Here is a 20,680-nt window from a genome sequence, read left to right on the forward strand (position 1 = left end):
ATTTACTAATAGCCTAACTATTTATAACACATGCACTATTGCCAGCTTTGCAAATTTGTGCCGGTTTTTCTTTTTAGGTCAAACACATCACACACACGCTTCAGAGTTTTGCCATCAGCTTTTCTCTAAGACATAAAAGCCCACTTTGGGGTGGAATAGTTCTCGTTACAGCTATGGCAAACAGTGATTTGTGTCAGACTGTGACACTGAAAAGAAAGCAGAGGTTTTAGTCTGATGTGTTTATTTTCAGTGGGCTGTATTATGAGGGCAGTTTAGCAGCACAGCTGAAAATCCAATGTCTGGAAAAATTCAAAGGCAATCACACACATAATGTGCCCAGTAAAAACCTGTTATCACAGCTCAAGGTAATTCTCTTCCTGTTTTCCGCTGGAGTATAATGGTGGGGGGTTGGCAGAGGAGAGAGAGAACCAAAACCGACAGAATAAAAGAGGATATATTAAAATGTGGAGAAAATGAGAAAGGAGTGAATGCTGCTGAATTTAATGGTGGACCTGCTGTGGAAATAACACAGAGCACAGTGTGTTGCCCAACTTCTGTTTAAAGGAAAACAGAGATACATCTAAGCATTTTACAGCAGGACGGTTCCTTTCTTTTTATCAGTTGATGTTTCTATCACTGTTGGTCTCAGGGACGTGTTTGCCAATAGTTTGTAATTATAATGAACTAATTTTAACTATTTTTTCCCTATTCTTCTAGATTTTATTTTTGACACATGCATTTTTTTAAATTCTTGCTTCCCTACCATTCACATTGTAGATTTTCTTTAATTCATAAACTAGCAGATATAAACTGTTGCTGGAGTGTCTTCCCAGTGATTTATTTATTTTTGACAAAAAGTAAATATTTTTTGCCAAACGGGTGCTTTGAAAATCAAGTGTCTGTTTACATAATTATTTCAAATTTTGTCTGATTATAATTCATTTTATGCAGTATATTGTCATTTCAACATGTCTAAATATACTAGATTAAATAATCAGATCAACAAAAGGAAGAAATCATATTTTCTTTTATCATGATTTTACAATTGAACATGGGGTGGAATTCATTACTTTGCTTGGACTTTTTCGATATGCAACTTTTGAGATAAAAATGACCAAGACATAAAAATGTTTCTTCATTTTATTATATATAATTATCAAATCTAAATGGCTGAGCTTGACAAGAGGCTATTTCTGCAATAGTTAAACCATACCTCTTTAACTTACAACACAAGCATACTTATAAAGGTAGTCCACTGCGCTACTTTGTTGATAGTTATATCTACGTATAGTTTGCAATTTTGACATTTTATCTTTTCACCACTAATTCTGTGAGGAGCAATAGATGTAGATCTATCTATACGTAAACACGTAACCGTGTGTGTCGTCTAGCGCCGCCCTTTAGGCCAACTGCAGCATCAGCAAAAGCGATGATGGATAACGGGTCCGCTTTATCACTACACAAACCCTCTAACCACCCCTCCAGCACCTCTCCAACCGTTTTGATTTAGAGGTATGTGATAATAAAAACAGAAAATGCTGTTTTTATTTCATTTTTGCCATGTGGAAAAAAACCCCGCCTTCTAAGCCCAAATACGAGCTGCTAACGCTAGCCGCGCTAACCAGTTTAAAGCCGCTTCTCTTCGCCTCTCTTCTTTATCTGCTGTGTTTGGAGGAAACCAAGACAATATTATAATGTAATATGATACAAGCTGTGTGTTTAGTTATTGTAATGGTCTGTAAATCAGTTGTCACGTTCATGTTTGCCTCTTGTTGTCATAGCTGCTGTGTTAGCATGTGAACAGATCAAATCAACATGACTGCATTAAAAACCTAAATCTGAGGATTATAACCACAAATCAAAGGATAAAAGCACATAATTCACAGGATAAACGTCTCTGGTTTGATGCTGATTGACTCCGGATCACCTCCTGGCTATAATCATCTCTCTGCTTGTTATTTTGTTCTTGAAACATCAACAAACAGGTAAACTGGGAATCAAATGGAAAAAAAAGAAAATACACAGATGCTTTGAGCTTATTGTTAAGGCAAGACACCATAGGTGAATACGGTAAAAATATCAACATAATTCCCCAGTTGATTAAACACACAGTTATTTTGTATTTCTGAAATGTTAAATATGCGTTTTAATATGCTTTTAAATGTTTAAATATGCAAAAGATGCATTATCCAATTAAATATGCACAAATTTGCATACATTTCCAGAACAGAAATCTAAATATTGGATAAAGCCAGGTTCAGAATTCATTTTCAGGCTTTTTCCTTGTTTCATTTTACAGAGGGGATTTTAGATATCTCTATAAACCCCTCTTTTCCATATATGTCCTATGAAAAAAGATTGTATGTTGTGTGTTTGTGTGTGTTTCCAGTGACTCATTGTCAGTGGGGCATGTGTGTGTGTTCCAGAGCAACTGGGGGGAGATGACAGAGTCTGTCCCTCCTGCGCTGCATTCATCATGGGGCCTGATGTGCCCCTGCTCAACGACTACAAGCAGGAGTTCTTCTGGAAGCGTTTCCCTCAGACTATCTTAGGGGGGCCAAGGCTGAAACTCGGTTACTGCGCCCCACCGTATGTCTATGTGCACCAGCTGGTCTTATTCCTGACACCATGGCTGTTGGGAGGCATCGGGACCCTCCTGTACCAGCTGAGGGTGCTGGATGAAGCCTGTGCGGGCGTTGTTTCGGGTGTGCTCATGCTGGGTGTGGGAGCCACCCTTCAGGGACTGGCACGGTGTATGGCATGTAGGACCGGATTGGTACAAAGGCTGCCTGCTGCCAGTAACATCCTTGCAGATGAGGAAGAGGTGGAGTTTACTCACTGCGTGGCTCCTGAGACGGTACGATTTGTAGTGCCTGGAAAGAAGTTTATGGGTAATATAATTTTGCACACCTGTCTTGCCGGCGCACTCTGTGGGTTGTCCACATGGTACCTGCTGCCGGACAGACTGAGCAGCCTGTATGGGCACACGGGTGCAGGACTGGGAGCTATCATGCCTTTGTTTGTGCTGAGCTGGGTGATTGTCTGTATCGGGGAGTATTCGCTCATCGTCAACACGGCTACAGAAACAGCAACGTTTCAGCCGCAGGACACGTATGAGATCACGCCACTCAACAGACCGCTCTACATACTCGCTTTCATCGCTGTGGACCTGGCTCTGAGGTACAAATCCAACAGTTCAACACTACTCTTTGACAGCATATAAGTCTGTCCACAATAAAGAAAAGGAAACAAACTTTTAAAAATGTAGTTTGAAACATAACACACAAATATCATGAATTATGAATTTATGAATATCATATACATTAGTCTTTAATAGTTTGAGGTCAATAAGATTTTTTTTTATTGTTTATGATAAAAGCCTCTTATGCTCACCAAGGCTGGAAAAATGTAAATGGAATAATGTAAAATGTAATGTATTCCTGTGATGGCAAATCTGAATTTTCAGCATTATTACTCCAGTCTTCAGTGTCACATGATCCTTCAAAAGTCATTCTAATGACAAATGCTGATTTGCTGCTCAAGTTAAATTTCTTATTATTATCAATGTTGAAAACAATTGTGCTGCTTAATACTTTCATGGAAACCATGATACTTTTTTCAGGATTCTTTGATGAATAGAAAGAACAGTATTTATTTTAAAATAGAAATCCTTTGTAACATTATGAATGTCTTCACTGTCACTTTTTGATCACAAATAAAAGTATTCTACAGAGGCATTCTTTCATCACAGTATTACGTCATAATTTGACAAAATCTGAAAGAGTATTTTCCGGAGCTTGGGTCAAGCTGTTTTTGGACTAACAGGGAAGTTTGGAGTTCTGAAGCTTACAGTATGTTGTTCTAGTACACTGACTGGAAAATTTGAATTCTTAATTCAAATTAATATTCTGAAATTAAAAACATGCTCATCATAAAGACGTGTATGTCATTCATTGTATGTATGAATTACATTTTTATTTTGTTTTTTAATAAATTAAAAGAGCATCATGTCAGTGACTCATATGTGTTTCTCATGTCTCATGTTTCTCATGTCATGCATCTCATTCTTTCTCTCCTCTCAGGTTTTCAGGTTCTGGTGTGGTGGAATTGCAGGTAGCAGCTCAGGTGCTTCACGTGTTGTTTGTGGCTCTGCCGGTGCTTTGGGCTTTGGGAATGCTCTCTCCGCTGGACGCGCTTCTGCTGTGGGCCATGGAGCAGACCTTGGTGCACGGCTTGGGTGGGTCAGCCATGTCTACCGACATCAGGTGAGCACTGAAACCTTCTCTCACAGGTACCTTGTCTCACATAACCAGACTTTTGACCAACTTCACACTCAAAGAATATTTAGGCCTAAATTTAAGATTTATGTATTTTAATTGCATATCAAATTTCCATCCATTTTCCTTGGATTATATAAATAAACTAATAAACTTTAACGTGATGCATATTTGTCAGTCATACATAAATGAAACATAAAAGACGTAAAACGTAATGTAAGATTTCTTTAATGTTACTCATAATCCTATTATGTTTTAAATACACAATAATCAGGTTCATATATTTATCATCAATCAATCCAGTTTGTCTCAGTCTCACATTTTAACTAACTGAATATTGTTTGCTCAGCAACTAACAATTTTTAACTATTTTCATTCTTTTTAACTGAATACATTTAAAGGTAGAAATGAAAATGAAAAATTTAATTTACCTTGGCATAGTTGAATAACAAGAGTTTAGTACATGGAAATGACATACAGTGAGTCTCAAACACCATTGTTTCTTCCTTCTTATGTAAATCTCATTTGTTTAAAAGACCTCTGAAGAACAGGCGAATCTCAACATAACACTGACTGTTACGTAACAGTCGGGATTCTTAATATGTATGACCCCAATATTTGCATATGCCAGCCCATGATTGAGGCATTTCACAAGGGCAGCCAGTATTAACGTCTGGAGCTGTGCACAGCTGAATCAACAGACTAGGTAAGCAAGCAAGAACAATAGCGAAAAATGGCAGATGGAGCAATAATAACTGACATGATCATTGATATCATGATATTTTTAGTGATATTTGTAAATTGTCTTTCTAAATGTTTCGTTAGCATGTTGCTAATGTACTGTTAAATGTGGTTAAAGTTACCATCGTTTCTTACTGTATTCACGGAGACAAGAGCCGTCGCCATTTTCATTTTTAAAAAATTGCAGACTGTATAATTCATAAACACAACTTCATTCTTTATAAATCTCTCCAACAATGTGTAATGTTAGCTTTAGCAACTGAACACTATCAAACTCATTCAGAATCAATGTAAACATCCAAATAAATACCATACTTGCGCGATTAGACATGCTGCATGACGAACACTTTGTAAAGATCCATTTTGAGGGTTATATTAGCTGTGTGAACTTTGTTTATGCACTGTTTAAGGCAAGCACGAGCTCCGTGGGCGGGGAGTGCAAGATTTAAAGGGGACACGCGCTGAATTGGCGCATAGTTAATGATGCCCCAAAATAGGCAGTTAACAAAAAATAATAAAAAAAAATCTATGGGGTATTTTGAGCTGAAACTCCACAGACACATTCAGGGGACACCTTAGACTTATATTACATCTTGTAAAAAAACGTTCGATGGCACCTTTAATTGTTTTCACATATTTCATGTTTAACATATTTATGCTAATTCTAAACTACTTTAACAAATGCATTTTGAAAATCTGATTATTAAAATCAAATAGATGCATATACTATAGCTAATAATAAACTATGCCATGATTTTTTTTATGCAGAAATCTTAACCGTTTCATTTATCTTTGACTGACAAATATGCATTACATTATGTTGATTAGTTGTTAAAATGATAAAACTGTGTAATCCAAATAAATGAGAATTGTATATGCAATTCAAATAATTTCAGTAAATCTTAAATTTAGGCCTAAATACTTTTTGATATAAAGTCTGGTCTACATTAGTGTGAAAAGCTACACACTTTGACTTCTGCTGTATAAAACTGCCTGTTGTGATCTGCTTTTCTTTTTTTCCATCAGGCTCTTGGTGATGTTTCTGTCATCTGTGTGTGTTGCCATCAGTACCTTCTTCATTCCTTCCTCATTGGGTGTGGTTCTATTCACCGTCATCATGGGTTACCTGCTCAGCCAGGACCTGACCCAGCTGCTAGTGCTGGTGAAGGGAACCTCTCCGACCTTGGGTCTGGGCTGGTGGGGGCTTCCTCTTTCCCTGCTGTTCATAATAGGAGCCTTGACTGAGGCTGGACTCCTTCATCAGCTGTATCTCCTTGACTCAGGGAATCTAACGTTGGGTATGAACTCTGTAGAGCATTGGGAGTCTTCTGTGGTACCTCCAAGCCCACAAGAGGTGATCGGCTGGCTCCTTATTGCTCTGTTTCTCATCACCCGTCTGCTGAGAGAGCTCCAGGGGGCTTGCGTGCTGGGAGGTGTGATGCTCAACCCACTTTACCCCAAACGGGTCATGACTGCCCAGGCTTTCAGGAGGAAGACTCATGGTCTGCGTGTCGCAGGAATCATTCGGAGGATCTTATTGAACCTGGGTGAGGAGATATTTGCACTGTACCAACCAAACAATCCTGTCAGAGATGTGCTTTCTGTTTGCCAGTATGGTCTGTTGGAGTGAGACGTTGACTTCTCATTGATAACAAATTAGAGCTGTACGATTCATCATTAAAAGATTACAGTCTCGATTCAAACACCCATGCAAGCTTATTCCTAAATAAAAGCAATTCAGCTATGTCTGTTAAAGGATAAGTTCACTTTAAAGTGAAAATCAATATAACTACGATTGTGTTCATCAGATAGAAGAAAGTCATATACACTTAGGATGGCTTGAGGGTGAGTAAAGCTTGGGGTAATTTTCATTTGAAAGTGAACTAATTCTTTAAGAAGTACTAAGGAAGAATTTTTAGTATGGGCTACTTTTGAATCATTCAAGAGATTTGATTAAAAAACACTAATTCATCCAGTAATGAAGCAAGTGAAGTCTTTATGAGCGAGTCATTGAATCATTAATTTAAAACTGATTTTAAAAAATAATAAATGCAGTTAAATATTTTTTTAATCTGGACTTAAGCAATTTAACATTATTCCAGAACCTCTACTAGTTTTTTTCAATTGCTAACAAGACACTTTTTCAAAACTCTTCATACAGGCTGCATTACCAACATGAATCTTGGCCAAACAGTTAATCTCAGCTCCAAAACTCACTCAGACCAACAAAACACTTCATATATGTCTCAAACTAAGCTTGTTCTACAACACTGGCAACAGTTCTCATTCAGCATACATTGTCATTCATAAGAATGAATGAGAAATGCAGCATTTTTTTCTGTCTTTACATAGAGTAATGTACTTGCGGAAAAAAAAGTTGGGGAAAAATTCCTGATGCAATTATAATTACAAAACAACAAAAAACATAAAAAATATGTATAGTATAATCATGTATGTTCAGTATTCCAGTCCCAGCTGTTGATCAGAACTTTTGTATTGATGCATCGATTCAGTTTATTTTTTATTGCTCTGTTTATTTAGACAAAATAGAATAGAATTCATAATAATAATACAGAATTCTTAATATAATACAATATATTATAAATTATAATTATATATATCATTTATATATTTCTTTACATTTTTTACTAATACATAATAATGCCTTGTGTGTAATTTGATGTTAATGTTCGTGTTTGACTTTACAGTGAGTCCGTTGGCTATGATTGCTTTTTTGTCTGTGGATGAATCTCTAAAGAAGCTGCACACGGCCTCTCTCGCCATTGGCTTTACGCGGGCATTTAGGATGGTAAGAGAGTTTATCAGTAAACCATTTAAATTAAGCACTATCAGAACTATTTGCCCCTTGATCTTTGACCCCTGACTCATTGGTCTTTGTACGGTAGGTGTGGCAGAGCTCTGAGGCTGCTCTGCTGCAGATGGTGCTGGTGGTGATCATCAGACTTGCAGGGGCGCACAGAATTGCACTCTGGCATGATTTGGGCACTACAGTGCAGCTGATTCTGGTGAGCCAAATGTAATTTGTTGCATTTACTGTAATTAAATTGCAGGGACATTTGTGTAATAACCTTTTTCTGGCAGGTCTCTTTGGTTGTGAATCGTGTGTCACAGTTTGTATGCAAGCTGAGTTTCGCTCTTACGGTGTTGATTACATCCTGGACGGAGAGTAAACAGCGTCGTCAGTCAGCGGGCACTTTGCTGGCACTCAACGCTGCTCTGTGTCCACTTCTGCTGGGTGTTGTGGCTCTCTCTGCCCTTCTGTCTGCCCCTCTGCTTCCTCTATTCACACTACCTGTGTTCCTGGTGGGATTTCCCAGGCCGCTGCGCTCGTGGCCAGGCACCCCAGGCACCGCCTGCCCTTGCCCAGATTCTGTTTATTACCAGCAGCTCTGCAAAAGACTGGCATCGGCTATCAGACCTGCACTCGCTAATGGCGCATTTGGTGAGTGACTCCAGCTGAAAAACAAAAACAAATGAATTTTCTTTAAGGAATAGTTCACCCAAAAATGAAAATTTGATGTTTATCTGCTTACCCCCGGGGCATCAAAGTTGTAGGTGACTTTGTTTCTTCAGTAGGACACAAATGATGATTTTTAACTCCAACCGTTGCAGTCTGTCAGTCATATAATGCATTTCAATGGGAACACCATCTATAAGAGTAAAAAAAAACATGCACAGACAAATCCAAATTATTGCATAATTTGAAAATGGAAGGCGGTCTGGCGGAAGCTAGGTATTTGACTTCATAACTTGTTTAAATATGGATTTTTTTTTTATACAAGTGCATCGCTTCGCTTCAGAAGACCTTTATTGACCCCCAGAGACTTGTGGAGTACACGTTTATGATGGATGGATTTGGATGGAAGCTTTTTCTTTAGCTCATAATTATGGGTCCTGTTCACTGCCATTATAAAGCTCGGATGCATCAGGATATTTATTAATATTTCTTCGATTATGTTCATCAGAAAGAAGAAAGTCATATACACCTAGGATGGCTTGAGGTTCAGTAAAGCTTGGGGTAATTTTCATTTGAAAGTGAACTAATCCTTTAAAGGAACACTCCACTTTTTTTGAAAATTGGCTCATTTTCCAACTCCCCTAGAGTTAAACAGTTGAGTTTTACCGTTCTCGAATCCATTCAGCCGATCTCCGGTTCTGGCGGTACCACTTTTAGCATAGCTTAGCATAGTTCATTGAATCTGATTAGACCGTTAGCATCGCGCTTAAAAATGACCAAAGAGTTTTGATATTTTTCCTATTTAAAACTTGACTCTTCTGTAGTTAAATCGTGTACTAAGACCGACAGAAAATAAAACGTTGCGATTTTCTAGGCTGATATGGCTAGGAACTATACTCTCATTCCGGCGTAATAATCAAGGAACTTTGCTGCCGTTCCATGGCTGCAGCAGTGCAATGATATTACGCAGCGCCCGTGAGCCCCTGCTTGCACAGGGAACGTGCCTTGAAACCATGGAGACGTATGTAAGAGATGCTGCGTAATATCATTGCGCCTGCTGCAGCCATGGAACGGCAGCAAAGTTCCTTGATTATTACGCCCGAATGAGAGTATAGTTCCTAGCCATATCAGCCTAGAAAATCGCAACTTTTAATTTTCTGTCGGTCTTAGTACACGATTTAACTACAGAAGAGTCAAGTTTTAAATAGGAAAAATATCAAAACTCTTTGGTCATTTTTAAGTGCGATGCTAACGGTCTAATCAGATTTAATGAACTATGCTAAGCTATGCTAAAAGTGGTACCGCCAGAACCGGAGATCGGCTGAATGGATTCGAAAACGGTAAAACTCAACTGTTTAACTCTAGGGGAGTTGGAAAATGAGCCTATTTTCAAAAAAAGTGGAGTGTTCCTTTAAGAAGTACTAAAGAAGAATTTATAGTATATATTAAGTACAAAATTAGTGCACAAAAATAGAGCACTTTAAGTACATTATGGAAGTGTATTTTTTTCCACCTGGGTGTGTATATAAGGGCTGAGGAAGCCTCTGGAGCTGAAATTCAGATATGGTAATGGTCTTAAAGGATGCATTAAATTGGTCAAAAGTGACAGTTAATACCTTTACATTGTTACAATGCAAAAAAGCCCTAAATTCCACAAAAACATTAGGCAGCAAAACTGTTTTCAACATTGATAGTGCACTAGAAACATTTCTTATTATTAAGTCAAAATATTAAAATGATTTCTGAAGGATCATGTGACACTGAAGACTGGAGTAATGATGCTGAAAATTCAGCTTTGCATTACAGGAATAAATGACATTTTAAAGGAACACTCCACTTTTTTTGAAAATAGGCTAATTTTCCAACTCCCCTAGAGTTAAACAGTTGAGTTTTACCGTTTTCGAATCCATTCAGCCGATCTCCGGTTCTGGCGGTACCACTTTTAGCATAGCTTAGCATAGTTCATTGAATCTGATTAGACCGTTAGCATCGCGCTTAAAAATGACCAAATGTACTAAGACCGACAGAAAATAAAAAGTTGTGATTTTCTAGGCTGATATGGCTAGGAACTATACTCTCATTCAGGCGTAATAATCAAGAAACTGTGCTGCCGTTCCATGGCTGCAGCAGTGCAATGATATTACGCAGCGCCTGTGAGCCCCTGCTTGCACAGGGAACGTGCCTTGCAACCATGGAGACGTTTGTGAGAGACGCTGCGTAATATCATTGCGCCGCTCGTCTCACAAGGAACGGCACGGCAGTGATTGACAAGCCAGAGGGCCAATCGTTTACGCGATGATCGCATAAATGATTGGCTGATGTTTTTAAGGTCCTACCTCGTGCACAGATGATGTATATTAATATTATTCCTTTCAGTGCACCTAATAAATAGTCTTTTATCAGTTAGTAAAGACAGTTTCAAGTAATATTGCAAAAATGTATAAAACAAAACATCCTCTTTAGCACCTTTAAATTTGCAGCTCTAATATTCTTGCATCTGGTTGCAGGTTCCTGTACTCCGGGATCTCATTACCTTGGTCGCTTTCAGGGTCGACTTCTGTGGATCTCGGTTCTAGAGAGAGGCTACGGCTATTGCACTGTCAACATTAAGGTATACCCGCTTTCTTGACTTTGCTCTGAAACAAATTAAATGCTTTATTCTGAGGTCTACATAACACCAGTTTATGAATTCTCATTGGCTGCCATGTTTCACCACAGGGTCTGGAACTACAGGAAACATCATGCCACACAGTGGAGGCTCGGCGTGTGGATGAGGTTTTTGAAGGAGCGTTCGATCACGTGGAGCGGCCTGGCCAGTGTTTCCGACTATTGAACCCTCACTGGGGTAATGCTCTGACCCCCTGCTCTATGTTGCCTGTCAGGGTTTACTCTGACGCCCAGAACGTTCTAACAGGAATCATTGACTCACCTGACCACCTGCGTCAGCTCAACTCTGACTTCCTTAAAACGCTTGTCTGGATTTTATTGCGTTACTGTGTACAGGAATTGACACATGGTGCTCAGCGAACAAAAGGTCAGTCTCTACAGACCTCTGGACGCAAATCACAAAGCTCCCAGCATGCCGTGCCCTCAGAGCCAGATCCAGCTGTAGTTAAAGTTGCCATGGACTCTCAAGTACGCCCTGAATCCTCCTCATCCTGTCAATTGAGGGGGCAGGACAGCTCCAGCCTCTCATCTTTTGCTGATTGGTCAGACGAGGACGATCTGTTCGGTCCAGTCCCCATGCGGCGACCAATGAGAATGATGGTGCGGACAGATGAAGGGCAGACCGAGTTAGGGTTGGGAGTGTCTCTCCCAGGTTCTGTTGAAATCCACAGCCTGTATGAGAGCATGGCCCTGTCTTCTCTCCCTACCCTTAGACCTCTCGGTTTGGGTTTGGGACTCGGTCTGCCCATCGTAGATAAGGGGAAAGATAAAATCCCTGCACTTACTTCGACCACCGTCCCGAGTAACTCCCAGCCTCTCCACTTCACTAGCCCTCACTCAGAGCTCTTCTCTCTTCCAGCAGAGTGGCGGACCACCCAGTTGGCTTCTTCCAAACTCCAGGTACTGCGACCCTGCTTCCCAGAGGCTTGGTTCTGCTTCTGTTTGTCCCAGCTGGTGGTGGAGAGCTTTGGGGAGGGAGAGTTTGAGCAGGTGACCTTGGGTTTGCAGGAGGACCATGCCCTGCGGGAGCTTTATACCCAGGTGGTGCTATCATGCTGTGTGGCACTGGGTGCAGATGCTCAGATGTTCAGCCCCAATCTGCTGTTCAGATTGTACTGTGGGGACGGCCCCTGGACCGAGGGACTTGAGTGGCTCAGAGCCAATAAAGAGCTGCATCAGCTCACACTCAGGGCTTTCAGGTAAGATTCTTACATTACATTAAAAGGTCAGCTGTTACCTAAAACATAACCGCACTTGATTCGTTCTGTGTATGCAGGTACAGTGTAAAACTGTTGGTAGACCAGGCATCTCTTGGTCCAGTAGAGAGTCTGGATGAGCTCTACACAACTTTACAGGATTACCATGAAAACTGGTTCATCGGTCTGGTAACAGACCGCAGTTGGCAAGACAATGTTGTACAGGAAAAACCCTTCCTATTCTCTCTTGGACATGACCTCACCATGGTAAGCATCATATTTACTGGAATGTAACCATGGCTACCAAACATTAAGTGTTGGACTGTGTCATAACCAGATTGTGATGCAATAAAAAAAAATCTCTTCTGAGTACATTAGTTTTTGCTTTTACTAGTTATAGCTGTAATGTGCGTCAGGGCATTTTGATGCTCTGTTGCTTCCTAATACTGTGAAATTGTGCTGGCCCACAATAAAATCTTATTGGTCCAGAATCTTGCTCCACCTAAATTGGCTGTGATTGTGTTGGAATTCTGCTTTAAACAAGTATAGAAAAATTACTTCTTGCGTCTGGTTGGGACATGGTATTATATTGATACTTTTCTGAACAATATATTTGTACAATATTGGCCAATATTATATATTTAGTTATATTTATTTATAGGTATCAGTCAATATTGGATATTTAATTGTATGTTACTTTCCTTTTTTTCATTCAGATTATCTTTGCTGTCATCTAACTCGTTTATAATTTAATTATATAAAACAGATAGTTCGCCCAAAAATGAAAATTCTGTCATCATTTACTCGCCCTCAAGTTGTTCCAAACCTGTATAAAGGAAAGATAAGGAAGAAAATTTGTAACCAGGCCATTTTGGGGCACCATTGGTTACCATAGTAGGAAACAAATACTATGGAAGTCAGTGGTGCCCTAGAACTGTTCTGTTTCCCCACATTCTTCAATATATCTTCCTTTGTGTTCAGCAGAATAAAGAAATGTATACAGGTTTGGAACAACTTGAGGATGAGTAAATGATGACAGAATTTTCATTTCTGGGTGAACTATCCCTTTAATATAATTATATTTTTAAGTATAATTTAATAACAGTTGAATGTAATCTTGAAGTAAATATATATTTTTTCATACCATACATTTGAAATGTTGTGCTTCTTAAATTCACATTTAGCATTTAAAACAAGTGATTTTAGTTTTCTTTATTTAGACAAAATGTTGTAGAATTTAACATCAGCCATTTATTGGTCATAACATGAAAATAATTATCAGCTTATTGGTATTGACTAGAATTTTAATATTGGTCTAAACCTGCTCTTCATACATGATCATTTTCCTTGAGTTTACGTATTTAATTTTTTAGAAAGTTTCCTTATGATCATTTACAGATGTGGTAAATATTTTCTGTTTTTCCACAGGGGGCATATACAAGCCGTGTGCTGTCTCTGCAGGACAATCTGGTCCAGGTGGGAGTTTTGAATGAGGAGGGTGTGAGGGGCCAGTGGGCAAACCTGTCATGGGAGCTCCTGTATGCCACAAATGATGATGAGGAGCGCTACAGTATTCAGGCCCATCCTGTGATGCTGAGGAACCTGACCGTTCAAGCAGCTGACCCTCCTCTGGGATACCCTATCTACTCATCCCCACCCATCCACTTACGCTGCTTATGATCGTCACCTGCCCCAGCTTTCATTAGTTTCCCCACACTCCTCCTGAGGTCAGCACACACTGATGCTACCAGCACATGAATTTCATAGTCAGGTGTTTTTGCATTCAGTTTCGGCTTTGTTCAGGGTACAGCGAGTTATTTTATTGAACGTATGAAGCATTTGAAATTGCTACTGTTGTAGTGACATTTGGCTTCTGAAAGAATGCGTGAATTTATGAACGTCGGCAGAATGAAGTAAATGGGATCTGTTTGACGATCAGCAAAATCCTCTTCACACAATAAAACTGTAAACTTATTCAGACAGAGCCCAGATTTATTATTTTCTCAACAATGGACCTCTGGATGTCCTTGACTGAATCTCATCTCACACTAAGCAAATTATTTTCTATAATTTATTATTTTTCTTTTTCATTTTTTCCACTTTCTTGTTGAGCATCCTTCAAGAGCCCCCCCAAAAAAACAGGAAAACCTTTTTTAGCCTGTTTGTTTGTTTGTTTGATATTTTGTCAAATATCAAGGATGTGCCTTGGTTACCATTTTCAGTGAATTATATATTTTTTCATGTGACCACCTTGTGTTATAAATATCAAGGTAAATTGGCTCTTGCACCTTTATTCATCCTACTTGGGCTCGGTCTTTGTATGGTTGTGTATGTATCAAAAATATACAGATGTTTTGTATAAATCATTTACTGTCTGTTTTGTTCACAAACTTTAAATGTTACATTATTGATTCGGAAAACAAAGTACATAAATAAGCTTTTTTTTTTCTCTCTTTTTTTTAAGAAAGTGCCATTAGTCTATATTATTTATACAGCAAGCAAAATTTAAGGTGTTTAATGGCATATTGAAATAGTGTGACACTGTTCAGAATGTTCTGGACTCTCAAACTTCCCGGGTCCTTCTGCAAAGGAATGCACAAATCACTGATTCTTGAAATGAGATTTTCAAGTTGTCTTGACCTTTGGCTTGCTGAAGTATGCAGAGTCTGCATCCTAGGAAAGAAAAGATGATCCCAAAAAGATATTACAGCAATTGTAGCATAATTAAACCAGTTCTAGGATCAGTTTCCAGCAAGCTCCCAGTACTCACCAGTCCAGCTTTGAAGTTCTGCACACGTTTTCTGCCTAGAACTTTAGTCACGTACCAGGCCAGAGTGGGAGTGTACTGCCACATATAGCAGAAGAGCAGAAAGGGCTGCTCCGCAATCCACATCTCTTTCACATGGTTGGCCAGACCTACCAGAGTGAGGTGAACACAGTGCTCTGTCGACATCTTGTGTGTCTGATCACCAGCTGTGGCCACAGACTGCAGAGAAAAACAAGTACTTTTTTCGTTTAGTTATTTTAATTTCAGCTTCATTTCACTTCACAAAAAACAACACTTGTGCAGGTACCTTGCCCAGCTTCTCGGTGATCGCGTTCTGAACGATGCTTGATACTACAGGTCCTGGGCAGATGGTACTGATGGTGATGTTTGGATAGTCAGCGAGTTCTGTTCTCAGAGAGTTAAAGAAACCCTGAAGAAACACAACAAATCAGGAGCTTTTTCTATCTTTTATGAATGTTTTCCTTTACCAGACTAGTGTTGCACGATATACCGGTACTAGAAAGGTATCGCGATACCCTGCTTTTAGAAACGGTACGGTTCTTCATTTTATTAGTACCGGTACTTTGAATGCCAGCTGTATTTCTTAATGTGCGACAGCAGGGAGCAGTGTGTGTGCAGCGCGCTGCTTCTGAGGCACATTGAGTGCGTGTTTATTCCTGTCAACTGCGCAACCGCAGATTCACAAAGCAAAATATGGCATTATTTTGCTTACATTGCCGACAGTCAGGGCAAGCCCACGGACACCACAAAGCCCGTCTGCAAAATACGTTACAAAATAACGCAAGCGAAGGGAGCATCCAACTTGCCAAACATCCCGATTTGTACAGAGAATTTAAAGAGCGACAGGTTAGTGAATGTGATACCAGCGTTATGTTTATGCTCTCAAAAATTAAATGAGTGTTATTTATATTACTCATGCAAGCAGACATCCGCAAAGAGGTGTATTATTGAGTCTAATAAGTGATATCTGGTTGCTAAAATAAAATTAATTTTAAAAAACAAATATGTGAAGGGACTATACAATTATATTAAACCAATTTATGCTTTAATAACATTGCTCTAATTATTTACAGTAATCAATATTCTCACTGTCAAAACACTTACATGCAGGGCTTGATGACAGCCACTCCCACTAGCCACTTTGGCGAGTTGAATATAATTTAAGTTTACAGCCAAATGGTCGTCGAAGATCGTCGTAGCACAAAATTACAATCCAATCACACAATTCGTTATTTACATGCAGTTAGTGAAGGAGGGATAGGCGGAATTGCGCTGAATGACACACAACAGAAGCGCTCTCTCGCGTGCGCTCTCTCTCTCTCTCTCTCTCTCTCTCTCTCTCTCTTTCTGTCGCGCGCGCGATCAGTTTTCCTCGCGTCTGAATAGTCAAATACACGTGCACACAGATGTCTAAATGTCCATCATGTGGAGTATCTCGCGTGAATACAGTCGGTTATGGCTTAAGTGGACGTAAACAGGTGGGTAATAACTGGATATTTGTCAGTTACGTCCATGCATTCAGCAGCCCAATTAAATAGGCCTGTCCATCATTAATGTTAATCAAACAACAAAAGCTGTTAAATATGTTAAATAAACCTAGTGTATCTGAAAAAAGATTATTTTTAATTTACTACTGTTTTTGTAATTTGCTTCTTTGTTCTTTTATATAGCATAACACAAATAACTTGTTCTCATACTAGCTCATGCTCATACATTGTCCACCTCTTGCCCACCTGTACATACCAGCTGATATAAAATGTAATCTTGATTTGGGTGGTCAGTCTGCATTTAAAAGTTTGAAAGTGTTTTAAATCTTCTAAATCAAGTAAAATGACTCAAAGTAATTTAAGCATAAAAAAGTCAGCTTTAATCATATAAAATGTAATTTACCAACATCAAAATTGTGGCCAATAAAAATGCTGAGTGGCTAGTTACTTTGGGAAACCACTAGCCACAGTTCTGTCATATGTTATTTATTTACTTTTCCTACTGTTTTAGGTTTTTGCCATAGTATCGTTTAAGTATCGGTATCGTGATACTGAAGTTGGGTATCGTATCGAAGTCAAAATTTTGGTATCGTGACAACACTATACCAGACAATGTTTCAGAGGGGTAGGCAGATTCTCTGGGAATTCTGTCTACTATTTGCTCTCACCTGCACCGCATGCTTGCTGGCAGCATACCCCGTTGCCAGGGGCACCCCTACAAAGCCTGCAACGCTGCTGACGGTTGCTATGATACCACTACCACGGCGGATCATGTGGGGCAACACCTGCTTAGTGACAGATACGGTGCCAAGGTAGTTGAGCTCCATAAGTGCCTGGTACACATCCACATCAGCCTCGATGCACAGCGAACGTTGGGTCCGCCCTCCGTTATTTATCAACACATCTATCTGAAAATGCAGATACAGACATGTGAAAATATCTCTAACTATAAGGCATTTTATTGCTTGATGTTCAGATAAGGTACAGTATAAAGAAACAAAATTGCTATTGCTTTTGCAGAGGATTATTTACTACAAACTTGTCTCTGCAAACATTTAGGTTTTCAAGTTGTATTCTCGCATGTAGGATGTATGAGTTAAGCTAACTGGCGAAAAGAAATTAAGGTTTTTGATGAAAACATTCCAGGATTTTCTCCATATAGTGGACTTCAATGGAGCCCAAACGGTTGAAGGTCAAAATTACAGTTTCAGTGCAGCTTCAAAATGTTCTACACAATCCCAGACGAGGAATAAGGGTCTTATCTAGAGAAACCATCACTCATTTTCTTAAAAAAAGGTAATTTTATACATTTTAAACATAAATGCTCATCTTGAACTAGCCCTCTTCTTCTTCTCTATTAGAATTCCAGCAGTGTAGACACTGCTAAGTGTATTACTGCCCTCCACAGGTCAAAGTTTGAACTAATTGTTATATACTTGCACTAGCATATTATATATGACAATTTAGTAAAAAAAAAAAATCCTGGAATGTTTATCAAAAACCTTAATTTCTCTTTGACCGTAGAAAGACATGAACATCTTGAATGACATGGGGGTGAGTAAATTATCAGGAAATTTTAATTTGAAAGTGAACTAATCCTTTAATGTGCTTAACATATTAATGTTGATCATTAAGGGTGTACATCTCCCTTTGTTACTGCAATGATATTTTCAAAATGTCACATTTTGTTTCATGTCTCATTTTAAGTCATGTTCTATTATATCGTTCCAAGTATGAATGTAGCTTAATTAGCCAGTGCATAATTTAATTCTTAGGTAGTTAATATTCCTCAGGTAGAAAAATTCAAACAAAAATCAATATTATGAAAACATCCAAATTAACACTTTATTTTGGTGTCAGTACCGCTACTGAAATGTAGATCCATGAGAAACAAAAGAAACACTATGAAGATTGGATATGAAATACAGATGGCATTTACATCACCAAAGTGCTTCAGAGCTGCATCGGTTTTTTCTTGATGTGATGCGCGATCCAACAAATCGAGTGGAAGAACAAGAATATCGTCATCCTTTAGAGAGGAGCGCTCTAACAAAAAAATAAAAATTGGGGTCAGTAGGTCTTTTAAATGCTTTTAGTACATAACTTTAGTCTGGTATTGACAGCAAAGATCCTTGTACACATTCAGGGCCAAACTCTGCAGATCTGAAGGAGGGACAGTCTACTTATTTGACCTCGGAGGGTTTTTGTGTGTTTACTCCTGTCTCTCAAAAGTTTCTTGGGACTGTTCATACCTAAGCAAACGCGCTTCACCCTCTCCAGCTCATTCTCCCTGCGGGCAGACAGCACTAGCCGAGCACCAAGCGCAGCGAGCTGAAGGGACAACTCCTCCCCGATGCCACTGGAGGCTCCAGTAATCCACACCACTTTGCCTCGCAACTTTGACTCTATGAAATAAAAGACAAACAACAACTTATCTACAGTCATTTAAACTGTATTATTTATTTAATAATTAAGCTATCAAAAACCGTGAAAAAAAGGTAATGAAGGGAATACAAGAACAGAGCAGGACTGTAAACTCAGTATGGGTCAGTCTAAGAAATTTGCTTTTTTTATGTTTTATAAGGTGAAATACATTTTTACTTGTTTAAACATGTTTAAGTAATTTGCACATTTACATACTCTCTTCAAAACTGGTAAAATAACTGTACTGAATATAATGCATAATAAAAAAAAGAATAAGACCGCAATTTGCTACATTTCTACTGTAATATTACAGTATTACATATTAAAATATATTCTGAATGGCTTTATTTGAGACGTATATTTTATTTGAGACATGTATGAAGTGTTTTGGTGGTTTTAGTGTATTTTAAATATAAAATTAACTGCTGTGCCAAGATGAAGGTTGGTTATAAGAAGTGTGAAGAGCTTTGAAAAAGTGAAGTATTGAGAAATATGTCCTAGCAATTGCCTATTGTAAAAAGACTTGCAATAAAAAGCATTTTGCAATCTCTCTCTCTCTGTCTGTGTACAGGTTTATATTACATTGTGGGGACCAAATGGTTCCCACAAGGATAGCAAAACCTGAGGTCACCTACTGTGGAGACCAGCCGGCAGGAAACATATTAAATGATGACTTTTATTTTTTATTCCTCATTGAACCATCTTAGAGGGGTCATTTGGACCCCACAATGTAGTATAAACAAGGATGTGTGTGTGTTTGTGTGTGTGTAAAGACATTGAGTTAAAGTTGGCATCAGCTTTAAGTTAACCTTATTATTAAAAAAATGAAATATACCATTCGATTAAAAACATCAATTCATACAGACTTTCGTTTACACTTTTTAAAAGTTAATACTTTGCTATTACTGTAGCAAAGTTAACCAAAATTAACCTTGCTATTTACTGTGGTCATGTTAACCACAGAGTGCAAATTCCACAATTTCGCAGCAATGTGTCACACTTGACTTTGTCGCTTTAAAGCCCAGGAACTGATCGATCTAACGTTACACAGTAGTGCATTCTACCCTGCAAACTTATTTCAATGTAAAAAAAAAAAAAAATGTATAGGCCTACAAATTTCTAAGCGAGATTCATCATATATTACCTGGTGTGCTGCCGAACCGAGCCGCCCATAGTAAAGTCAGATCAGCGTCGGCGAAGATGAAGCGTATGAACTGCGTTAGTAAATAAACTGCGATCCCAGCGAGAATCACACAAAGCCAGCATATATCCATCATTTCTGCACAAGAACTGAGAAACTTGACAAAATCCAGCTATTTCACAGTCTTGTCTGAGAGCACTAACGTTAGTTTGAGCGCTTGCTGGGCGCTTGACAGATCCGTTTGTGTTGGTTACGACATGCTGGAACTGTTCAGCGAACGACCCGGCAGAACCTACTGAACAATTCAAAGCCTTCCGGGTTAATATTCTTAATGGAACCCGATTCAAACAACTCCACGATTAATTTAACATTTGCCTGTCTGTCAAGCAAACGATAAAGACGAAATGGACGATAGATAGATAGATAGATAGATAGATAGATAGATAGATAGATAGATAGATAGATAGATAGATAGATAGAT

The 20,680-nt window shown here is 38.8% G+C and overlaps 2 protein-coding genes across 5 annotated transcripts; one reads left to right on the top strand and one right to left on the bottom strand.

Moving 5' to 3' along the window:
* Positions 1-1,398: 1,398 nt before the first annotated feature.
* On the top strand, positions 1,399-14,569 carry pcnx4 (pecanex 4). 4 transcript variants are annotated; one of them, XM_067386491.1, is made up of 12 exons: positions 1,429-1,512; positions 1,887-1,985; positions 2,390-3,180; positions 4,083-4,265; positions 6,045-6,565; positions 7,727-7,827; positions 7,925-8,044; positions 8,121-8,481; positions 11,004-11,107; positions 11,215-12,362; positions 12,440-12,626; positions 13,788-14,569. In XM_067386491.1, exons 3-12 carry the CDS (start codon positions 2,477-2,479, stop codon positions 14,037-14,039), a joined length of 3,681 nt encoding a protein of 1,226 aa, XP_067242592.1. In that variant the 5' UTR covers positions 1,429-1,512; positions 1,887-1,985; positions 2,390-2,476; the 3' UTR covers positions 14,040-14,569. The 4 variants fall into 4 exon arrangements, with proteins under 4 accessions (XP_067242590.1, XP_067242591.1, XP_067242592.1 ...); XM_067386492.1 differs by having other exon boundaries at positions 2,427-3,180; XM_067386489.1 differs by lacking the exon at positions 1,887-1,985 and having other exon boundaries at positions 1,399-1,512; positions 2,427-3,180.
* A 186-nt stretch (positions 14,570-14,755) lies between these two features.
* On the bottom strand, positions 14,756-20,492 carry dhrs7 (dehydrogenase/reductase (SDR family) member 7). Its single transcript, XM_067386495.1, has 7 exons — positions 20,203-20,492; positions 18,887-19,039; positions 18,574-18,680; positions 17,303-17,542; positions 15,434-15,556; positions 15,130-15,345; positions 14,756-15,032 (listed from the first exon to the last, which is right to left on the bottom strand). Exons 1-7 carry the CDS (start codon positions 20,333-20,335, stop codon positions 14,985-14,987), a joined length of 1,020 nt encoding a protein of 339 aa, XP_067242596.1. The 5' UTR covers positions 20,336-20,492; the 3' UTR covers positions 14,756-14,984.
* Between the last annotated feature and the right edge of the window lie 188 nt (positions 20,493-20,680).

The sequence above is a fragment of the Chanodichthys erythropterus genome, chromosome 5, assembly GCF_024489055.1.
Source record: "Chanodichthys erythropterus isolate Z2021 chromosome 5, ASM2448905v1, whole genome shotgun sequence".
Classification (NCBI taxonomy): domain Eukaryota; kingdom Metazoa; phylum Chordata; class Actinopteri; order Cypriniformes; family Xenocyprididae; genus Chanodichthys; species Chanodichthys erythropterus.

Excerpts from the sequence above, each read along its gene's own strand:
- pcnx4 (XM_067386489.1), top strand. The coding sequence starts at position 2,477 with ATGGGGCCTGATGTGCCCCTGCTCAACGACTACAAGCAGGAGTTCTTC. Across the intron at positions 3,181-4,082 it reads GCTGTGGACCTGGCTCTGAG|GTTTTCAGGTTCTGGTGTGG; the intron begins GTACAAATCCAA and ends CTCTCCTCTCAG. Across the intron at positions 4,266-6,044 it reads GCCATGTCTACCGACATCAG|GCTCTTGGTGATGTTTCTGT; the intron begins GTGAGCACTGAA and ends TTTTTCCATCAG.
- dhrs7 (XM_067386495.1), bottom strand. The coding sequence starts at position 20,335 with ATGATGGATATATGCTGGCTTTGTGTGATTCTCGCTGGGATCGCAGTT. Across the intron at positions 17,543-18,573 it reads CTCTGAAGCACTTTGGTGAT|ATAGATGTGTTGATAAATAA; the intron begins GTAAATGCCATC and ends CTGCATTTTCAG. Across the intron at positions 15,557-17,302 it reads CCAGCAAGCATGCGGTGCAG|GGTTTCTTTAACTCTCTGAG; the intron begins GTGAGAGCAAAT and ends GTGTTTCTTCAG.